This window comes from Misgurnus anguillicaudatus, chromosome 17 (assembly GCF_027580225.2).
Source record: "Misgurnus anguillicaudatus chromosome 17, ASM2758022v2, whole genome shotgun sequence".
NCBI lineage: Eukaryota > Metazoa > Chordata > Actinopteri > Cypriniformes > Cobitidae > Misgurnus > Misgurnus anguillicaudatus.
In genome coordinates this window covers 33,554,674-33,579,199 of record NC_073353.2, presented here as the reverse complement: position 1 = coordinate 33,579,199, position 24,526 = coordinate 33,554,674, and the positions used below count along the sequence as shown (strand labels likewise).

Below are 24,526 nucleotides of genomic sequence, written 5' to 3'. Positions count from 1 at the left end.
TGACATCGGGGTTCATTCCCCATCAGCCCCGATGTCTCTTGGGGACCACCGTGAGCGATCGCTCGCTCCTGCGGGCCTGCGGGAGGAGGATCGGCCCAGGCGGTCCCCCAACGGTTGAGTCGTCGTCGACGGTCCCTCGGAGGACCACCATCCTACTCGCAGGGGGATCCGGAACGGACCACGCCCGATCATTTCCCCGGGGTGGCTACCGAGGGTCTCCGGTTCCGCGAGGGGATGGGAGATGATTTCCGGGGGCATCTGATCGTCAACGATTCCCAGGAGGGGGGTAATTCGTCTGCCTCGGTTCTCGGAGCGATCGCTCCGGTTCTTCTGGCGCAGTCCGGCCAACCGTCCTGTTGGTCTCATCCCGGCGGCTGCCGGCTTCGCCAGGGTCCCCAAGCCCTCCACCCCTCCCTTGGACTCTCGCTACCAGACTTTGTTTTTCTTGTGTTTTATGTGAGTGTCTGGTAGCCACTCGTAGAGGGGAGGGTAATGTCACGGTTAATCCGTGTCATGTCTTGTCTCTGTTCCGATTGTTATCACCTGGACATTCATTGATTAATTACCTGCCTCATCACACCTGTTTGTCATTTAGTCTGTGTGTGTATATATACCTCTGTCTTCTGTTTGCTCACTGCTGGATCATTGTCATTGATACCCTGTCTGTTCCTGTGTTAAAGTTCCTGTGTTCATGTTCCTGTGTTCCTGCCCTCGTGTTTTTATTATTAAATGTTATTTATTTTGAACCTTGCATTTGCGTCCTGTCTCTCCAACCCTGTCGTGACACACACGCGATAGTTTCACGTGCGCACGCGAAACTAAACTTTATTCATTTTTTTCTCCATCTCCCCTTACACTGCAAAAAATGAGTTTCAAGAAAAAAAATTATAAGTATTTCTGTCTTGTTTTCAGTAAAAATATCAAAAAATTCTTAAATTAAGATGCTTTTTCTTGATAAGCAAAACGACTTAAGAAAGTAAGTCTAGTTTTTAAATCAAATTTAAGTGATTTTGTGCACAAAACAAGCAAAAAAAAAAATGCAAATGGGGTAAGCAAATTTTTCTTGAATATTTCTTGAATTTAGTGTTTAAGAAAAATGTTCAAGATTTTTTTGCTTACCCCATTGGCAGATTTTTTGCTTGTTTTATGCACAAAATCACTTAAATGTGATTTTTTTGGTCTAAAAACTAGACTTATATCTTGGATTGTTTTGTTCATCAAGAAAAAGCATCTTAATTTAAAATTTTTTAGATATTTTTACTGAAAACAAGACAAAAATACTAAGAAATGTTTTTCTTGAAAATAATTTTTTGCAGTGTAGGGCTCCGTACAAAATCACTTAAATTTGATATTTTTTGTCTAAAAACTAGACTCATTTTCTTGGGTTGTTTTTCAAGAAAAAGCATCTAATTTAAGAATTTTTTTTCTTGAAAATAATTTTTTGCAGTGTATAGATTTAAAGTCATTTTGTGAAAAAAACATCTGCCAAATTGATACCAAAAAATGTTTTGTTTACAAAACTTCGTTAAAATCATGAAGTTGAATGTGTCCAGTCTATATATAGTTTCTCTGTGTATTGATCATAGATGACATGACATCCAAACATTCATTTTTCTTTTTCAACATGTTATGATTCAGACTTGTGTTTTCCACTCTATCAGAAGACTTTCCAATCCCCGTTGATGTAATAATCTTACATAATTCGATTATACAAAGAAGCCTTCACATGAGGCATCATGAGTGAGTTTATGCCCACCAGGTGTCCTTGCCTCGGATGCCTTTAAAATCATCCATGCACAGTCAGACTGACTTTGAATTAAGGATGGAAAATGTCCTGGGGCGAAATTTGGCATCAATCAAAATGGATTGCATGGTAAGACAAAGGAAAGTTCACTTTATAGGACCTTGGAAAATGCCAGTCTACTTTCTCTGTCTGTCACGGCGTGTTAAAACGCATTGCACGTAAAATTTAAAATTACAAGGTTTGAAAACATAAATTGACACCTCTGTAGTGCAGGGGATGTTTAAATGTAAAACAGACTAGAAATTAAATAAATAAATACAATCTTTAATTAATCAAAATAAAGCATATTATTTATAAAGTGGCCTAATCATTATAAAATGACTTCAGCGTTTAAGAAATCAGATTTTTTAAAGAAAAGACCCCTCAGTCCACACTTAAGAAGCACCTGGTTTCTTCCCATTGTAATTAACTCTGGCATGCACAAGCCTGCATATCAGGAGCAAGGGTTCATTTCAATCTTCACATGGCCTATTTCTGGATTTGTAACACAAGGCATGGGAAGATGGGCTTTAACATCTGGGTTTAGTCTGGAGATTTGTGTTTATCCGGGACTTTCAACTCAAAGATGAGCGAGTGTACAGAAACAGAGCCACTAAAGCTCACAAATGCTGCTTTTTTAAATAGCCCAGAACCTCCGGTTGTGGTTTTGAGAGGGGGGATTAAATGAGCTGCAGCAGTGAGAGGTCAAAAAAACAAGGAACATTCAAAACAATGATCTTCATACCTGGACTGATGTTGTTTCGCTCTCCCCATAGCCACTTGGTCCATCACCTGATGTCTGTAGATTAGGAGGAAGATGAAAAAATGCATGAATTCCTTTTTGATTGTTAACAATGTTAACAGTGTTATCTAGACAGCTGGAGGGCATGTGTAGGTCGTGCATCATATTGATGGGCTTTATCCTGTTCAAAACCTACTGTAACTAGAGGCAACGCATTCTTTCTAGAAATGAATGGATGTAAATTCCAAGCGCTTTGAGACACGGTGTGATAACAATCAGTCTATCACTCACAAAACACAACAGGTGTTAGGTGGACTATATGATAAATAATCTCTGTTGGAGATGTAAATCTTAGTTTATCTTATTCTTTTGTTATATGGAATAAGCAAGACCCGAAGAAAATAGAAGAAAATATAGAAAATCTAAATTAGTTGTAACCTAAAACACTAATGCAGGGTTATTATCATCAACTATATCTAAAATTATTAAAAACATGTCTGTATATTCAAATGAAATATAATGTAAACCTAAATATTACCTGAAAAACGTGAAGTAAATTAAAATTAAAAACTTTTCCTTAGCAATAAACTGAAATAAGTTTAAGATAAGGCAATTTTTTAAGCAAAACTTTAAAAAGGCTTACACTTAAATAGCAAAATTAGTTAAAAAATAAATAAATTAATAATACTGTAACACTTTACAATAAGGTTGCATTTGTTAAAAATACTTAATGTGTTAGCTAACATAAACTAGTCCGCCACCTTTGGCTTAACTTACTACTTCAGTGTATACGTTACATTATTACTACGCTCGCTTTTCTATGCTTTTCCTACATCTGTTAATGTAAAGCTGCTTTGAAACAATTAACAATTGTGAAAAGCGCTATATAAATAAAATTTAATTGAATTGAATATTATTTATATCTTGTTTATTCAGCGTTTATGCATTTTTAAAGTCAAAAGGGTTAGCTTTAGTTAATGCACGAACATGAACAATTGCAATGGCATTACCTAACAGAGAAGATAAATGATGATAAACTATATTGCCCATTGTTAGTTTATGTTAGCTAATGCATTAAATTATGTTAACAAATGCAACTTTATTGTAAAGTGTTACAAGAAACTTGTTAAAATGTTGTAAGAATGTTACAATTCTAAAACTAAAAATTCAACTAAAATTAACATAAAAACTAAAATATAAAAATAAGAGCTATTTAAAAAAAATTATATATTTATTTATTTATTTATTTATTTTGTCTGCTTACAAACTCTTAAACATGGGTATTTTTCTTAAAAAAATTGCATTTTTGCTTCAGTTTTTTTTTTCAATAAATTGGGTGAGTGATTTTTTTTTTATAAATTGGGTTAGTGGATAATCGCAGTATTACACATTACCATATAAATTCATCAGGAACACATTTTTCATGCAATTTGTTCTATTAATTAGTTTTCTCGGCAGGGAAAGAATTAAGTATAGTGTTTAGTTTCCTTAAAAGTTGTGGCAAAGCAAATTCACCTAGTGTATAAAAACTAAATCCAAACCTTGCACTGATCATCAAGTAGCACACAAACTTTCTAATAACCCTTTAAAAAACCACATGCTAAAAAAAATTGATTATTAAAAGTCATAATTTTTGTCGCTGATCTATCCAAGCACAGTTTCAATACTTCTCGACCCACTGTATTAGCCATTCTTTGAATTTAATCACCCATTTTACAAACCTCTTAAAACATAAGAGCTAATAGCCTCCAGCTTACTTAAGAAAAGCAGCTGCAATGTGAAACATTTATGTTGCGATTGCTCATTTCATAATTAACTGAAATCCAAAGCTGCTCTGGATAAAGCTGTTGAGATGCAAATCCGTGCCGTGACGCACAATGAGATGTAATTAAGAGACGACACATGAGTGAAAGTGATTATTTAACTGCGACGCTCTCGCTGGAGATTAAAGTCTTACCATATCATAGTCATCCTCATCTTCCTCGCAGTGACGCTGAGCTGCCCCGGGGTCTTTCAACACCCTGAGATCCCCGATTACACCCAGAACACACACAAACACACACACATGGGTTGGTAAGCTTGTTTTGATGGGTATGACAGGTACAGAGTTCATGCTCAAGATGTTTGTGGCTCTTTTTCTGCCTTGGCAGATATGCTGGCAGTCTGATATTATTGACGTGTGCACGATCTCACTTTTCAAACAAAAAAGTGTCTCCTTGTGGGATTTCCCTTTTATGGTTTCGGCACAATTACAGCTCTGATGGTGATAGCATTCAGTTTGTTATCTGCCAAGCAGCGCTGCCTTGTTATGCTTTCAATGGCTGACACACAAAGACCGACTGTTCTTTCTTTAATGTCTCATTAAGGGGGTAATTTAGGACAAATTACCCACCATTTATATTTTACACGCTGTCTGTGTTGTTTTAGCGTGTGATTCACTGAATCAAGGAGGTTAAAGTATTTTTAAAAATTGTATTTGTTAACATTAGTAAATGCATTAGCTAACATTAAAGGAATAGTTCACGCAAAAATGAAAATTATGTCATTAATGACTCACCCTCATGTCGTTTCAAACTCGTAAGACCTTCGTTCATCTTAGGAACACAGTTTAAGAAGTTTTATATTTAGTCCGAGAGCTTGTTGACCCTTCATTGAAAATCTACGTACGGTATACTGTCCATGTCCAGAAAGGAAATAAAAACTTAATCAAAGTAGTCCATGTGACAACAGTGGGTCAGTTAGAATGTGTTGAAGCATCAAACATACAACTTTATTCAGCATTGTCTTCTCTTCCGCGTCTGTTGTGAAGTGCATGCGCGAGACTAAAGTCACGTGACTGCAGTGACGCGGATGACGCGTTATCCTCGGACATGTTTGTGAAGTTTTTTTTTTTCAAACTTACAGCGTGAGCTCCCTCAGACTGTAAACGAAGGCCGGGCGCACAAAAAAAGAAACAAACAAAAAAACAGCTGGGGCACACCAGATAACACGTCAGCAGCTTCGTACGTCATTCACGTCACTGCAGTCACGTGACTTTGGTCTCACACATGCGCTTCACAACAGATGCGGGAGAGAAGACAATGCTGAGTAAAGTCATCATTTTATTTATTTTTGGACCAAAATGTATTTTCGATGCTTCAACACATTCAAATTGACCCACTGATGTCACATGGACTACTTTGATGATGTTTTTATTACCTTTCTGGACATGGACAGTATACTGTACATAGATTTTCAAAGGAGGGTCAACAAGCCCTCGTTATTAATGACATTATTTTCATTTTTGGGTGAACTATCCCTTTAACTGATAATGCACAATATAGTTTCCAGCATTTATTCGCCTTTTGTAATGCTTGGTAATGCCAATACAGTTGTTCATGTTAGCGTAACTAATGCTATAATTTCTGTACGTGTTGTAAATGCAGAAATTAACATGAATTAAGATGAATAAATACTGTAGAAGTATTGTTAACTGTTATTTCATGATAGGTAATACATTATCTAATGTTAACAAAATATAACTTTACTGTAAAGTGTTACCAGTTTTTCTTTAACGCTTTATACTGTAGTAACTTTCGCCAACTATGTAAAGTATGTATGGAATTGGATATGCTGTGTGCCTGGATTAACTTCTCTATTGTTTATAATTATGAAGAACTATTAAGTTAAGGATTAGTCCATTTTCTTAAAAAAAAATCCAGATAATTTACTCACCACTATGTCATCCAAAATGTTGATGTCTTTCTTTGTTCAGTCGAGAAGAAATTATGTTTTTTGAGGAAAACATGGATTTTTCTAATTTCTTCAATGGACCCCAACACTTAACAGTTTTAATGCAGTTTAAAATTGCATTTCAAAGGACTCTAAACGATCCCAAAGAGGCATAAGGGTCTTATCTAACGAAACGATTGTCATTTTTGGCAAGAAAAATAAAAAATATGCACTTTTAAACCACAACTTCTCTTCTTCCTCCGGCTGTGTGACACGCCAGCGCGACCTCACGTAATTGCGTAATGACGTCGAAAGGTCACGTGTTAAATATATGAAACGCACGTTTGCGGACCATTTTAAACGATAAACTGACACAAACACATCAATTAGTATCATTCATGTTGTATCAACATACAACAACGTCTGAACGGTCCTCTTTCACCACACTTGTAAACACTTGGGCGTAGTTTCACATACGCCATCCGTGACCTCTTGATATGATGACGTATTACGTGAGGTCGCGCTGGCGCATCACACCACCTAAGGAAGACGAGAAGTTGTGGTTTAAAAGTGCTTTTTTTGTCAAAAATGACAATCGTTTCGCTAGATAAGACCCTTATGCCTCGTTTGAGATTGTTTAGAGTCCTTTGAAACTGCAATTTTAAACTACATTAAAACTGTTAAGTTTTGGGATCTATTGAATATAATAAGAAAAATCATGGAATGTTTTCCTCAAAAAACATAATTTCTTCTCGACTGAACAAAGAAAGACATCAACATTTTAGATGACATGGTGGTGAGTAAATTATCTGGATTTTTTTTAAAGAAAATTGACTAATTCTTTAAGACAGGTTCTTGTTAAAACCTTTGACCGAAATGTTTGTTTTGTAACCAAAAATGGATCTTCTATTGCACTGCTGTGAAGAACCATTTCAACATCATTATTTTTAAGAGTAAATCATAGTGAATCTCCATACGAGACCTGCTCCTCGCTTGGGGAAATGGGCATTTTTAGCTGGTAACAGACTTTCAATCCTTTGTCTCTGTAAACGGTCAAAGGTTCAGGGACTGAATGCAGTAAAGGAAGCTTTATGTCTTAATTGCCCTTTTGGGTCTCAAAGTGACCTAAGCCGAGACCTTCTCACAGTCTCAACACAGGGTCAGATGTACAGACCCGATCGCCAAACAGTTCTGCAGATAAGCATGCAGTCTTTATCAGTGGGAGGGAATAGAAATCATATCCTGCTAAATCAGGCCTGTAATTACGATGGCCATCTCCTAACGATGGCGTTCCCATAGGAAATGGAAGCCACATGAAACACAGAAACATCAGAAGATCCATCTGCTTCTGGATGGTCATTAAGCTTTGGGAAAAATTGGGGATTCCTGCTGCTCCGGTATCCTCACAACAGTTATAGGACAATGTGCATTATAGCTTTACTGTGATGAATGAAAACAAGGCAGGGCAGTCGATCATCTAACTTCACAGATCAGTAAGGACACTGTACCGTAATTCCCTGTAGTTGGTGAAAAATCGGTCTGCTTATATCATCTGACTGTTCTGTTAGCATCCAAATGTGCTGACACAATTTCTCTCTGTCTCTCTCTCTCGAAGGGTAAGTTCATGATATTTATTTGGGAGTACCAGACCTTCCTGACTCTGCTTTAGATATCATGTGATTGGTTTTGAAGTAAAGTGTTGCTGTAGGGTCAGTAGCTTGAATTGCCACACAACATTGATGAGATGGGTGGGCTTTTATCACCACACAATACACGTTGTGTTTCAAAACAGCCAATTTGGGCAATCATATCATGCAAGAGTCACTCAACCAGAGCGATTTCATTGCACACACATGCACCGGCTGTTAAAACTACTTTGTGGCCGGAGCTAGCCTCCACCGGGTTTGTTTTCATAAAAATGGCATGATCTCAGGCATACGTACCAGAAACTTATCAGGATCTGCTCTACTGGCATGACCAACAAACACTCCGGCCCCAGCATCCAGGTCCATGTCGTCTGGGGACCGCTCGAAGTTGACCACTTGTGGGTCCGAGTCACACTTGAAGTACAGCGATGCCTTTTCATTGAGAATACTGATGGAAAACCTCGTCCAGGTGTTCAGCATGGATGGCACGGAGAACCTGGCCGCCTCGTAAGACTTTTCCGAATCCGGCTCGGTGTAGTAAAAGATGATGTCCTGCTGGTCGTTCTGAACCTCTGACAACTTTACACCAACATACATGAAGTCCTGGGAGGGGTCGGTGATGGAGAAGATGACGCCAGGCTTTGTGGATGTAGGTTTTATGTTGAAGATCAGTGAGAAGTCGCGGTAGAATGGGTTGGGGAGGTGGGCCGCAGCTGATTGGCCCACGTTGGAGCTCGGCCCGAACATGTAGCCAAGGCTGTTATCGGGGCCATAGTGTTCAGTGATGCCATCTGGTGGAGGATCACCGATTAACTGCAACAGTGATATACCGTTCTGTTCTGTGAAGGAAACAGAAATAATGTATTTGGATTTTGATGAGAACAAAATGGGTGCAGAACGTTTAAAAAGTCAGGGTTTGGGCAGCAGGCTGGTACCAGGTTAGAAAGCACTTTATTAGTCTGATCACAAAGCGTTCAACATTGACAGCAGCTGTGGTGGAAACCAGGCAGTGAGTCTTGGCTTTAGTCTTATAATGTGTTTTATTTGGCAGCTATCCATTCTAAGATACTTGATTGTGGTTTGATTGAATTATAATGCACATTTATTGGCCACTAAACTTTTCTAGTGTGAATAAATAGTGACCTCCGGTTTTATTGTTTCCAGAGGACCTCTTTTAAATCAATAGAGAATTACATTTACTACTGTATGGATGCTTTGCACCATGGGAACACTCCGAAAAAATCTCCAGAAATTCGAGCCATGGGACCAAAGTACTTTATACTTGACTCAATATAAAGCTTGTTTCGACCTGAGACAGCTAGGGGAATTCCATGCCTATTAAAGGGATAGTTCACCAAAAAATGAAAATCTTGTCATACTTTACTCACCCTCATGCTGTTTTAAACCTGCATGAGTTTATTTATTCTGCTGAACACAAAGGAAGATACTTTGAATTTGTGCAAACCATTTTTGGGCACCATTGACTTGGTGGTCATGGCATGGTATTTTTTCCTATTATGGAAGTCAACGGTGCTCCTGTTTCCTGTTTCCAAATAGCTTCCTTTGTGATCAGCAGAACAAAGAAATTTACACATGCTTGTAACAACTTAAAGGGATAATGCGGCCAAAAATGATAAAAGACCAAAAAAGAAGACTAAATGTAAGAGCATGTCCGAACCTCTGAGAGTGTCCCAAAATGGTCGGACCCCAGAGGGTTAAACCCATGATTTACTCATCCCGAAGCCATCCGAGATGCATATGTCCATAATTTTTCAGATGAACACATTTTCAGTTATTTTAGAAAATGTCTTATATCTTCCAGTCGTTAACAGTAAACAGGGTTCCCACACCTTAGTTAACTTCAAATTCAATGACCTTTCAAGGACTTTTAAGATACATTTTAAGATACATTGTTACAGTTCCCTTTCGAGGGAACTCACGCTGTGACACTTTGGGGACGCCTCCAAGGGTAAGTGCGTCTGAATGTGTATATGAAATTCAACCAATGGTAAGGCTTTACCACAAAGACAGGGTGACGTGGGAGCAAGGAAATACATCGCTATCTGAAATATTGCCAAAGATGGCATTACAGGGACACAGGAAGTATGGCAAGGAAGACGCAGCGTCTCGTTCCCTTTTCATGGAACAACAGTTAGATACGTAACCCGAGACGTTTTCATGTGTAAAAAACAACTATGCAAAAAAGCATTTTGGTATGAATCAACATCCGCATACTGAAGAAATAAGCATTTAAAGTGAACAATTTAGCATGTGTGCTTAAAAAGTATAGAGTTTTTATGATATTATTCTACACTTCACAGGGAATAATATGGATTTTCCAGAAAACTTCTTGCATAAAATAGATTCAAGCACTTTCAATCACCTGTATCTATGTATGTTTATTTTTAAAAAACTCCCAGGACCTTGAATCCCCCTACCCCAAATTCACAAACTTTCAAGGATTTCAGTAAAGTTTACGGGGTCCACGTCCTTCAAGTCCAAAAAACGTGCATTTATCCTTCTCCAAAGAAATCCAAACAGCTCCAGGATGATAAACAAAGGCCTGAGGGTAATCCGTGCCGCTTTGTTGTAGAATTATCCATATTTAAAACTTTATAAATGAAAATAACTAGCTTCCGATTACGCCGCCATCTTAGTCGCGTCCACATTCAAGATGAGAGCGTACGCAGTTTACGGAGGTTTGTCTGCTGCTGCTCTGTGCCCCCCCCCTCCGAATTTGTCACACGTCACTAAGAAAAGTGCGTACACTACGCTGATACTCTCTCCTGAATACAGAGGAGTCCAAGATGGTGGCGTTACCGGAAGCCAGTTATTTTCATTCATAAAGTTTTAAATATATGGATATCTCTACAACATCGCGCGGATTACCCTCAGAAGACCTTTGTTGTCATCCTGGAGCCGTTTGGATTTCTTTGGAGAAGGACAAATGCTAATCTCCTGGAATTGAAGGAGTAGACCCCGTAACTTTACATTTGATTAACTTAAACAATCTAATACATTTTCTAATCTAACTGATAATGTGTTTGTCTGAAAAACGATAGACATACGCATCTCGGATGGCCCGGGGATAAGCAAATCATGGGTTTAATATCATTTTTTTGTAGAACTCTCCCTTTGGGGGGGGGTGTAAGATAATTTTTTAAACACAATTCTAAAGACGATTACATTTTTACAGTAAATAAATATCAGCTCAAACTTGACCTAACATTTAAAGGAATTAAGCAGTGTTTCCGATTGGGACAACTTGATTCAGATTACATAAACATGTCACAAATCACACTTAGACTGCTGGATGGGTTCGTCTTAAAGACCTATAGATGGAAACCTTCAAACTCATGCCAGCATCACTCAGCACAGACTTATATCAGTTGCAGGCAATATTTAGCTAGTTGGTGGAGATAAGTTTGAGATGGAAACATCACAGACCCCATGTGCTGACATGTCATGAGAAGAGAAGGTGTAAGATTACAGCTGGACCAAGACACACGCAAACCTCCCTTACGAATATTAAACATGGTTTTACCACAGTTAAAACCAAAAATACATGGTTACTAAACACAGCAACCAACAGCCGTCATTTTACCATCTATAGACCATTTCAAAAGATGTAAACAACACTGGTCCAGAAGCACTCCCTGTTTCAGTTTTTTAACCCTAGATAAATGTTGGGATAAAATAACAAAACATATAGAACTGAATTAACTGAAGTTAAACAAACATCTTAAAGATAATGATATATGTGAAATAATAAAAAAACAGTCACAAACTGAAACAGGAAGTGTTTCTGGACCAGTGTTGTTTACATCATTTGAAATGGTCTATAGATCCGATATACTGTAGTCTGGCTATGAGTAACCCACTTCTGGTCAAAATAGCTTGCGAGATGTATGATATACCATAATGTAAGCAAAGTCAACAATGATTACAAGGTGTTTGCTTTAATTTATTTATTTTATTTTATTTTATTTTGGGTTTGTTGTCTATTACATTTTCACAGACGGCTCAAATTCTGCCTTGTTTTAGCCATTTGACATGTTTTAAATGCAAAATAGTTTGCTGGTATAGTTAAACTACACTCTAAAAACAAACGGTGCTATATAGCACCAAAAGTGGTTCTTTGCTTGTAATCATAGAAGAACCATTTTTAGTGCCATATACCAGTGAAGCACCTGTGTAGAACCATATAGTGCTATGTAGAACCATATGTGGTGCTATATGGGGCCTATATGGTTCTACACAGGTGCTTCACCGGTACTATATGGCACTTAAAACGGTTCTTCTATGATTACGAGCAAAGAACCACTTTTGGTGCTATATAGCACCGTTTGTTTTAGAGTGTATGTTTACTACAAAACAACCATGGTTTTGTGACAAAAACATGAATAAATCATAGTTATTATAGTAAAACTATGGATTTGCCAATGATAATGCTAATTAGTACACCAAAAAACAGGGGGGAAATAAAAGTGCATTCATCTAACAAAAATCATCCTATTTGTATTATATGAATATAAAAGTATATAAACGGTTATTTGAAAATTTAAAGATCCGTTAAACACGAACTTGCTTTCATAATGGATAATAAACACTTTGAACCGTGAATTACTTTTCTACATGACCATGTTAAGATTCCTCGGTATGGCTCATGAGCACATGGTCTTATTTAGCAAACAAGGATCAAAGTTCTTTAGAAGCTTTACATATTCATCATTAAGTTCTTCAGATGGTGCTTTTGTTACGAGTCGAAACAAAATCCCTACTATCTTTGTTGCACATGAAAGGATCAGCAATGAAAACAAGCACCTTACATACGGCTTTGGTGTGACGTGCGCTTCTAGTGGATAATGTCTAGTTTGGGAACGTGCTTTATCTAGACACGGGAGAGTTTCACTATTGAAAGAGTAAAGCGTGTCTTTAGATCATGACAGGATAATGACAAGCTTAGAAGAGGATGAGAGTTTGCATTCCTGCACATGTTCAGGTGCTGTTGTTTAAACAGCCGGACATGCTAAACCAGAGTTCTGAATGCCACATGAACACAAGACACAAGTTCTCACAGATATGCCGGTCTTGTGAAAATCACTTTAGGGAAGCAAAAATCTTTGACTGTGACTTTTTTGACAGCACGCAATAAATTCTGATGGCAGAATCCATATGTGCATGGAGACAGATTGAGGACTGATGAGATCCCAGAGGCACCGCGTCTCTGCTCTTTGACATGAACACAAAACCCCGGATATTTGACATTAATGATGTCATGAAGACGTTCGAAAGTTCTCATCTGAAAAGTATTTCCATTTTGACAACATCATCAACCAAACACCAGATCATGTAACATTACAGCTCTTTTTTGCAACATTACACTACACTTTTTTTGGAAAATATGCTCACTTTCCAGCTCCCCTAGAGTTGATTTTTACCGTTTCGGAATCCATTCAGCCGATCTCCGGGTCTGGCGGTACAAATTTTAGCATAGCTTAGCACAATCCATTGAATTTGATTAGACCATTAGCATAGCCCTAAGAAATAACCAAAGAGTTTCAATGTGTTTCTTATTTAAAACTTGACTCTTCTGTAGTTACATCGTGTACGAAGACTGAAGGAAAATTAAATGTTGTGATTTTTTAGTCCGATATGGTTAGGAACCACACTCTCATTCTGGCGCAACAATCAAGGACTTTGCTGCCGTAACATGGCTGCAGCAGGCGTAGTGATATTACGCACTGCCCGAAAATAGTCCCCTTGGTTACTTTCAATAGCAAGGGAATATTTTTTGCCTCCTGCAGCCATGTTGCGACAGCAAAGTCCTTGATTATTACGCCAGAATGAGAGTATAGTTCCTAGCCATATTGGCCTAGAAAATCACAACATTTAATTTTCCATCAGTCTTAGTACACAATGTAATTACAGAAGAGTCAAGTTTTAAATAGGAAAAATATAAAAACTCTTTGGTTATTTTTAGCGTGATGCTAATGGTCAGATTCAATGAATTATGCTAAGCTATGCTAAAATGATACTGTTAGACCCAGATATCAGCTGAATGGATTCCAAAACTGTAAAAATAAAATGTTTAACTCTAGGGGAGCCGGAAAATGAGCACACCTCCAAAAAGTTGAGTGTCCCTTTAAGGAAGCTATACTGATTCAATATAATAGTTGCAATGCAAGGAAATTTCAATGCTTGTTGAGGTTTGACTAAACTGCTCACATGCTGCTTATGACCTGGCTGTAGCATCTGCATTGACCAAACAAAAAAAACCTTGGCTTTAATATACGGTCAATGTTTTACCAACCCACTTTAATGTGTTAAAGACTCAGCATTACTGGGGTTAAAAATTAGCACTTTAATTAAAATGCCTGTTTACCTACTGGAACTTTTACTGACACTGCTGACCTCTTGAAAACATGGGTTAAAAGCCAGTGGCTGCGTACAGATACACTGGAGTACATTTTGGAGGGAAATTTTTATGTTTAAGCTTGTCCTAACTTTCTCAATGCTCTTGCTGATCACTGATCAGAGTATATTTTAAAAAGGCTGTGCGATACTGAAGAAAGATATGCGGTACCATGCTAAATAATGCTATATTCCATAGGCGATACAATATTTATTTTCCCAAAATCAATTTAAATTGTATTAACATTTATAAAACGGTTAGTTCCAATCCTTGATTCTGATTGGTCAATAGGTGTGCTTTATTCACGATAAAACACTGCTATGACCGCTTCACCCAACGGTTCTATTTAATATCACTGCGCCCTTAGCAACACCCTTAGCAACACATAAAGATATAATGAGACAAAGTCTGAGAACAGTTTGTTGTTTTTATTTGAGCTTCCATGTTGTTGTTTGCATTCAGGGACTATTTTTTCTAGCGGAAGGAATGCTTTTATTGATTTTACTTCATGAAAGTTGCACTAATATTTTTTTTACTTTAATATTGTGTGGTAACCGTTTTATAAAAGCAACAAGGTACTCAAGGCAAGTGCTGTATCGTGAATAAGTAACGGCTGAAGGGGTTGCAGGCACTCCGCTTCGCGTCGTGCCTAACAACGCCCTTCAGCCGTTACTTATTCACGACACAGCACAGCCTCTCGTACCCCACTGCTTAAATATATATATATATATATAACCAACACATGTTTCATATTTCAGGTAAATGAACGCATCACAACTTCTGAAAGCAAACAACCATGTTTTACTATTGCATAAAACAAATTAGACATTTTTTAATTTAAGCAAAGAAATACAAAAAATGTCACTGCTATCATGCACAGTTGCACATGCATGCATATCCCTACTAACTTCCGCATGCCAAATACTATTTTATCCGCATCAACCTAAACCTTTGAACATAGAGTTTGTTGAAGTATTCAAATTAAATCGCTCTTTTATTGCAAACCTTTGCAATATGCACATAGTATTTCACTGATTTTGGTATATTGCGCAGCACTTAAAAGCAGCAAAGCTCAGTCAATTACAAAGACAACTTACAGTAAAAAACATTTAATTTATTATAATTTTTTTTAAAATAAAGGTGCTTAAAACGGTCTTCACTGCAATGCCATACAGTAGCATATTTTTGGTTCTTCAAAGAACCATTTAGTCACTTACTGACCCACATACTGTATACAGTAGTGATAGACCGATATATCGGCCGGCCGATATATCGGGCCGATATTTGCGAGTTTTATGTGTATCGGCATCGGCCGATACATGGCTGCCGTGTTTGCCGATTTTTCCAGCATAATTTACAGACAGAGTGCTGGAACCCGCAAGCGATTGCAGGTCATGTGACTAAAAACAACCAACCTTTTCACGACAACATTGAAAGCTCGGCTTAACAGCTAATCATAGCTGAACAAAGTGGGGTTTTTTCATCTCTATGGGGCGGTTTCCTGGACAGGGATTAGACTAGTCCTAGACTACAATAAATGTAAGAACTGTGCAAACTAATAACATCTCTTTTTAACAACATGCCATTTTTTACATAATTTTTAAGATGTAAATTGAGTGAGCAAGACCAGTATCGGCTCCAAATATCGGCTCAAGAAAATCGGCAGCCTGTGTCGGTCATCGGCTAAGGCTGATGAAACAAAAATCGGTATCGGCATCGGCACTGAAAAATCCATATCGGTCGATCCCTAGTATACAGTACTGACTTTTAACTAAATAACTACATTTACTGAGTTCCATGTTCTGTGTATCCTGGCCTGAACTTGGATTAGTTTGCATAAGAAGTTTGGCATTTTAATCTGTAGCCATCCCAGAATGCAACTTACTGTATAATCAAATACTTTAATTATATGGACGCTTCTGACAGCCACTTACTGGGTGATGCTACTAATCTAGACAGAAAAGTTAAATGTCATTCATCAAATTTGGGTTGTGATACTTGCAAGGATGTAAGTCTATGCTACAAACTTAAGGGATAGTTCACCCAAAAATAAAAATGATGTCATCATATACTCACCTGGACACAAAGGACAATATTTTGAGCAATGTTCATTGCCAAACCTTTTTTAAGCACTATTGACTTCAATAGTATTTTTCTTTCCTGTGGAAGTCAATGGTGCTCCTGTTTCCTGTTTGATTACAACTATATCTCTTTTGTGTTCAGCAGAACAAAGACATGTATGCAGGCTTGGAACAACATGATGACAGAATTTTCATTTTTGGTAAACTATCCCTTAAAGCAATCTTTATAGCTAACAGGCCTGCATTAACAATTTGTGCAATTTATGGGACACGAGAGAGCATTCAAAGCTTTGGGCAGAGATATTTCCATGCAACTGGAAACTGGCACAGCAACACTTCCACTCTGGCCCATACAATTCAATGTGATATCAAGCACTGCCAGAAAACATTAAACTTCACATTCAAATCGGACAGAAAACAACATCTCTGCTAAAATTCCTGAATACAACCCTTCCACATTTTGCGGGAAAAATCATCTTGGTAGAAATATTTAAATAATCGCCTCTCAGTCAATTCATTACAGAATGAATTGAACACACTGTCTATAGCCCTATTGTTGTGAAAAGCGCCCCGGATCCAGTGGGAAAATATGAATAATCACATCAATGAGGGCATTTACGCACCAGAGACTACATGAACCCTCTATAATCAGTTTGACACTGTTTGTAGGAAAATACAAAAATGCATGGGAGACAAAGCATAAGAGTGCCTGTGTAAAAGAATTTTAACAAGGAAGTTCAATGGTACACTGTTAGAAAAAAAATGTAAAAATATGTCCCCCACCCGTCACTGGGGTGGGCCAGTACCTTTTAAAAAGGTCCTAATGTGTACCATTAGGTACAAGTGTGTACCAATATGTAACTTTAAGATACTAAAGTACACTCTTTGGTACCAATATGTACCTCTGAGGTACTAATATGAACTTTGTAGGTACTTTTACCTAAGCCCCAATGGGAACAAGGGTACATATTTTGACCATCTTTTTCTGCAAATGCATTCAAAGATAGACTAATAAACAACAAGAACAATCAATTGTAGTTAATATAAGACCAGACAGTTTGTTACATATTAGCTTTTCTTTATGTATAGCAACAGTAAATGTCTTCCTGGGTGATTCTCACGAAACCATTGAAACACCACGGCACTAATGATTTTAGCTTTAAAATGTGTAATATAGTAACATTAAAAAGCATCAGAATTAACACAATTCTGTTTTCTACCTTGCACAATGTGTGATTTCAACATAAGAATTTATAATTGTAAATTTTATCTCATTTTCTGCTGAAATTCTCATTACCGCAATGTGTCTGGCTGTGTTTGAACATGCGTTATGTTGTAATTTAATCAAATTAACACAAAAATATTAAGAAAAAAAATAAATGGATGTTTTGCTAGACTACTTTAGATGACAGAAAAAATATTTACTGAATATTCATGTATAATAATAATGAAGAAAAATTAGGAAAATGATGTGTCCATGCCTGATGTTCTCATCCTCCGCAACACTTTTTGAGAACAGTTTAAGCACACATACAGAATTTTAATAAAGTTTGAATTTGAGTGACCAAGCACATGGACCAGTTACTTCAAGATGGCTACCAGGTAAGATAATTTTTTTACAGTTAATTTGAAATATTGTCTTGTCAGAATGCTTACACGACGTTTTGATTATCATTACCACAACAGATGCTTATTAAATGTTAATTTAATTAATAGAAGCATAATACTTTGATTTTAAATGCATGTGCAGAATCTCCAAATTATGTTCTTTCAGGTTTGTCATGTCATTTTGAAAATATGTCAGTGTTGATGTTTTATGACTGTTGCGGTAATGAAATTTTTTAGGACTCATTTTTTAAATTATGTTACAAAAAGTGTTAAATGATAAGTAAAAGTTTTTTAATTAATGTTCCCATTTACTCCAGACTTTGTTTTTCAATGTCTGGTGGGAAAAAAAGTAAATTTAAGCAATTTTTACATTTTCATGCTTGACATTTTTAAAACCAAGTTTTCGTGAGAATCACCCTCCTGACAAAAGCTCAATTGATAGAGCATTGTGTTAGGAGTGCAAAGATCATGGGTTCAGTTCTGTGGAACACACATATGGAAATGTATTTAAAAAAAATTAATGCACTGTAAGTTGCTTTGGATAAAATCATCCACCAAATGCATAAATGTAAATTATAGAGACCATGAAGGAAGCTTAATAGACGATGAGCGCTCTTTGCCTCAAACATGCTGTTTGCATTAAAATGAAAATCATTATTGTACTTCGATGGCATCTTTGGCACTAAACCAGTATTAAATGTCTGCCTTGGCTGAAACGGCTGAATTTAATATGATTTAATTTAGATTTCATTATTTAAAGCTTACATGTAACTTTTTCATTATTACTATACTTTCTCATATCCCATTTTAATACGCAAGGACAACTTTAACAAAGCCATTTTTATCCTAACAAAGCGCCGCTGTATCTGTTGATTCGAGCAAGGACAGTGTTTGGAAAACTAATGCTTGGGGATACAAGAGATACACATAGTTCACATTTTAAGGTGTGTGTTACTGATGCAAACATATCTCCAATATCAGCAGCATACATATCTACATTAAAATCATTGACATACAGTAGTGACTCTCCTTATACAGCAAGTCAGAGGTTTATTTCTACTGTGCCCATTCAGAGCCACTTCTAAAACAAGTTGTCTACTCATGGATGTCAATTTAACAAGCTGTTAAACAGATAAAGTCTAAATAAGACAATCGCTTAAGTTAAAGGAGGTCTGACAATACAGCATTGGAAATTGAAGGATGTTTGAACTCCTACATCTTTTTAGATATGCCGTCTTAGTTTTCTTACTGTGTATATATGTATGTTCATTCATACATGACAGATCTATGTGTAACCGTTTGTCTTGATGTTTGTCATAAAACCACAGAAATACCAAACGCATGCTCTCAAGGTTTACTTGGGAGAGGCGTGCCATCATAAATTTAGCCAGAACATATAGACTTGCAATTCTGCTGCCAAAATGAATACTGCATTTACCATGTCTCTGTAGAGGTACTTATTAAAAGACAGATGGGTTTGTCCTCCAGCCATTGTGACAACCAAAATTTATTAGCACAAGAACAAAACTCAGTCAACACTGAGGAAAAAAATCACATGAGCAGCATTTAAAGATCAAAGTGTGTGCCTCCAACAACAATTTCCAACTTCATTTTTTAATCAAATCTTGTTAGTTCCAAGCAAAGTACTTATTTTAGTCATCTTTATTTCATAAAAACAAAAACAGCATGTGGCTTGCAGCATGCCTACTCACAATACAGCTTTTGTTGTACATTTACTGATATTAATGTTAAAATCGGACACACTGTATGGTTACATTAAATATTCAAATAAATAAATAGCTATTTAATTATTTTCCCATTGCTTTAACATGCACGCATGCATAAAAGGATGCAATATATCTGGTAATAAACAAAGAAAGAAAAGCTGTTTATGTACCATTTGAGGTTCTAATATGCACCCTTTAGGTACGTTTTGAAAGGGTACAGCCCCAGTGACAGCTTTTGTACCTTTCTGAGAGTGTGCTGATGTATGAAATGGTAAACACAGACTGCATGCTTGAATGAGAAACAGTAAACGCTAGGGAAGGTGTAGAGAAACATCAGATCTCCTAGAAGAAAAATCTAGGGTATTTTTAAGCCAAATTGACTCACAATTTTGGCATTTTAAAGGGATAGTTCACACAAAAATAAAAATTCTGTCATTATTTACTCACCCTTGTGTCGTTACAAACCTGTATAAATTTCTTATGAATATTTTGAGGAATGTTTGTAACCCAAACCAATCAGAGGCCCCATTGACTTCCATAGCATTCTCTTTTCCTACTATGGATGCCAATAGGGCTTCGGATCAGTTTGGTTAGAAAACACTCCTCAACTTTGTGTTCATAAAAACAAAGAACTTTATACATGTTTGCAACATCACGAGGGTGAGCATGAAGACAACACTTTCATCCTTGGGTAAGGTATCCCTTTAAGTTTACCATTTTTAAAATGAGGGGCAACCTTGCGATCTCTCTCATGAACCCAATACGGAAGGCAAATCCCATAGACCTCCATGTTAAAATGCCCAACTTTAGAGCAGAAAAAAATATGCTTAAAGTCTGGTACAAAAAGTGGTTGTGCTCTATAGACCGCTTCATCGGACGCACATGCAGTGACGCGAAACGCGCCTGGTCCGGTTTCATTATTTTTCTGACTAGTTGCTAAACTGAACTCTTGAACAAATACCTTGTCGAAAATAACAAATTTTCTGGTTTCCTAGGTAATCTATGTGTTGTTTATTTTGCTTGTTATATAAATAAACTACGTTTAAAGTACTTTGTTGTTATTTATTCCTAGGGGAGTTTACCGGATGTTACGTGTTGACCACGAAAGATGTTTATGTTGTTACTGCTGAAACCGTCTATATAGCTAATTTTGCCCTTCATGACAACTGTGAGGGGGATGAATATTTTTGTAACTCATCCGTTTAATTTATATTAAGCCTTAAAGTTCTGCATAATTAAGGGCGTGGCCACTTGAGTGATGGTTAAACAGACACTGCTGTCACTAGAGTTGAGCTAGGCGGGCGTGGTTTCAGCAACCAGCCACTTTAGCTTCACCCACGCTCACCTCTTAACCAATTTCGGATTGATGCACGTTGACGAGCGGCCAAGATGGCGAAGGCAGGCACCACCTACTATTGGCTTCAAAATTGATCTTCGGAAACCTATGGGTGATGTCACGGAAGAATTATCCCCAAGTAAATTACTGCTGATATTTTTTAAAGAAACAATGCTTTGGTTAAATTGGCTTTCTACAAAACTGGTGTTGTGTCCATCCATCCAATCCACTTTGCTCTCCATTTGCACATTAGTACTCTCAACTGAAATGCCCGACAAGTCAGTTGGTGTAACATAGCTTTCCTGGCTTTCAAACTGAGAAGATCCAGATCCAAAAGTCACTAGAGTCGAGCTAGGCGGGCGTGGTTTCAGCAACCAGCCACCTCAGCTTCACCCACGTTGACGTGCGGCCAAGATGGCGACTATTGGCTTCAAAAACGATCTTCAGAAACCTATGTGTGACGTCACGGACACCACGTCCATCTTTTTTACAGTCTATGATCTAAACACAACCTCATTCATAAAAAAATGCATGTTTGTTCCACTAACTGCTAAACCACATTAAGCTATCTTGACCAAAAACAATTTTATCAATGAATAAAATAACATGCACTTGCTTAGAAGAAAATGTGAGTCACGGGATGTGTGCTTTTTGAGTTGGTGTAAACACTTCTGGGCAATGAATTTCGAGTAGTTTTCCAGTTGTTTGTGTATTATACTGGCAAAAACTGTGGACTAAAACTCAAAAATTATATATATGCTACAAAAAAATACATTTCTGACCTAAGTAAAAGTAAAAAATCATTATTTTAAAACGTCTAGATATTATAACGTCTATACAGTAAAGTCACACATATGCTAATAAATGTCCGAAAAATTGATTTAGTAGCATCATGCATTTATTCTGTGTCTTCATGCAGCGCAGACAAGCATGCACAGTAATAAAGTGTTTAATTGCAGACACATCTGCTCCCCAGTGATGCAATGCATGCAGACAAAAAGCTCATTGGGACCAGTGAATTGGTGACAAACAGACAAACAGGTGATGCTGGTTGAAAATGCATCTCTTTGTTTCAAAGAAATGGCATTTTAACCGGCTATTACCTTTCTGGTTACTAACTGACAAGCACTGATACCCATCATGCGGCTCTTCAGGCAGAGAATGGCACTCCACGGGGAGGCGGCCCTCATCCAGCAGCGTCCAACAGCTGTCGCGCAAGACCTCGCAAAAACTGCGACAGGGCATTGGGGCCGGCAGTCCAGGTGGGCCGCATCGCGGCATCAACAGCAAGCAGAAAAACCATTCCAAGCTATGGTGGCAGTGTGACCGTAACAGCGACGCCCATTTGCTTAAAACCACCTTAACTTCCTCCACGCTGCTTTGATTTAGAAAATTAGGCACTGCGAAACTCTTCGCTCCTGTTCTGGTGCAAAATGGCAATTTGGAATGAACTTCCAAGCAGCGTGGGGTTATAACAGATCGGTCACTTTCATTGGTTAGTACATTATCTGAGACAGAGTATTCAAGGGAATACTGTGTTGTGTTATAACTATCATGCTTAGAAGAATTATCCCCAAATAAATTATTTTTTAAAGAAACAATGCTTTGGTTAAATTGCCTTTCTACAAAACTGCTGTTGTGTCCATCCATCCGATCCACTTTGCTCTCCATTTGCACATTAGTACTCTCAACTGAAATGCCCGACAAGTCAGTTGGTGTAACATAGCTCTCCTGGCTTTCAAACTGAGAAGATCCAGATCCAGAAGCAAGTTCAGACCTACTTAAAGATTCAGACTTAAATAATCCAGAGCCACCCTCCCTAGCAGACCCCTCAAACCCATCTCCATATCTCACATACATACCTAATTTCTCGGCCACTTTAGGGACCTCGGTCACAGAAGCACTTGTACCTGCCGTACTGGGTGGTGCTTCTGTCCTTGATGGTGATGTGGGGTTTAAAGTAGTCAGGTTGACTGGTGTCCGTGTGCCCTTCCCATCAGAACCAGACCAGAACCATCCATGTGAGTGCTGAATCCTCATGCACGCCAGTACAAAAAGGCACAGCCACATCCTGAACCCAGGCATCATGTTCCAGTCAGGATATCGTATCTGACATCAGTAATCCAAACCTCACACAGAGCCTTTCCTCGGCTCACCGCAGACTCGCCAAAAACAGCCCACAAGCCAGGCAGAAAAGTTTAGAGGAGGAGTAAAATATTTAAAGAGAGTAGGGGGCTGGCTCAATCCTGGCCGAGCTTGGGACCTTTCCTCCCCCGTAGCTTCATCTTCCCTTTGTCTTTGTACTGAAAGAGTGTCTCTGATGAAAGATATTCTTACCAAAAATGGCTGCAAGGCGTCCTTTTGTATACTCTGGTGCTTGTAAATGCCCTCGCTGATGGAATTTAGAGTTGTTTCAACTTTTATAGCCTTAATAGGGGCACAGAAATTCCACTGTCTGATCCCCTGTGACATAGAAACGAATGGGGTACGTACCCAAAGCACACTTTAAATGCAGAAACCTATGCTATATGCCTTCTGATGTTAGTTTTAATGTAGTCTTGATGCTAGATTTATATTTGCTAAAGTGCTTGTGAGAAAAGGAGTATTGTGGACATTTTGGTAACCTAAGTGCACTTTGGGGCGGTTTCAGACAAGGTTTATCCTTGACTAAAATGCATGTTTGAGCTGCCTTAATTTAAACACTTTTTGCACATATCTTAACATATATACATATATACATATAACATATATCATGCCATTGTTTTGTATCAAGATGCACACCAGTATTGTTTTTTCGTAAGGTTTGCTTGCAAAAACTACTTAAATGTCCTAACATAACTTAGGGCTACTCCTGGATTAATCTAAACCCTGTCCGGGAAACCGCCCCTTTAGGTTTAACTTTAATCTTAAAGGGACAGTTCACCCAAATATGAACATTCTGTCATTATTCACTCATCCTCACGTTGTTGTAAACCTAGTTTTTGTATTTTGTTGAACACAAAGGATATTTTGATAAATGATGTTAAGCAGACATTGGCTTTCGTAGTATTTCTTTGTTCCAACTAAGTCAATGGGAAACTGTGGTTACCATCATTTATCAAAATATCTTATTTGTGTTCAACACAATGAGGAAAAACATGAGGGTAGGTAAATGATGACTGCATTGTCATTGTGAGAGCAGATCATAATAAAATGAGTAATAAATGAGAACGTAGTCACCTCATAAAATAGTTACAAATTGCCATAGGATTGTGTTGCATATTCCTCAAGACAGATACGATAAATCATTTCATAGCTGTATACATGAATGAAGTGCCTAACTCCAAACACTGCAAGCTTTAAGTCATCTAAACTTGCATAAAAAGCACGCAGGCTGAAGCCATTCAGTCAAGAGCAATAATTCATTCTAGAAAAAATTACTTGTTTCCTAACTCAACCATAAACTACAAGATTAGTTTTTATCAACTTTGTGCAGGC

General features: G+C 37.6%; 1 protein-coding gene across 4 annotated transcripts in view; it reads right to left on the bottom strand.

Annotated features, from left to right (window-relative positions):
- The window catches only part of col18a1a (collagen type XVIII alpha 1 chain a), a 109,517-nt gene that overhangs the window by 25,401 nt on the left and 59,590 nt on the right, over window positions 1-24,526 (bottom strand). The window contains exons 1-4 of one of the 4 annotated variants that reach the window (XM_073854647.1): window positions 22,153-23,300; window positions 8,185-8,721; window positions 4,483-4,571; window positions 2,529-2,582 (exon numbers count right to left, since the gene is read on the bottom strand). In XM_073854647.1, the coding sequence (XP_073710748.1) occupies window positions 2,529-2,582; window positions 4,483-4,571; window positions 8,185-8,721; window positions 22,153-23,137 (1,665 nt within the window). In that variant the 5' untranslated portion in view covers window positions 23,138-23,300. Of the gene's footprint in view, window positions 1-2,528; window positions 2,583-4,482; window positions 4,572-8,184; window positions 8,722-22,152; window positions 23,301-24,526 lie in introns of those variants that run through there. The other 3 variants (XM_073854648.1, XM_073854649.1, XM_073854650.1) reach the window with 3 other exon arrangements.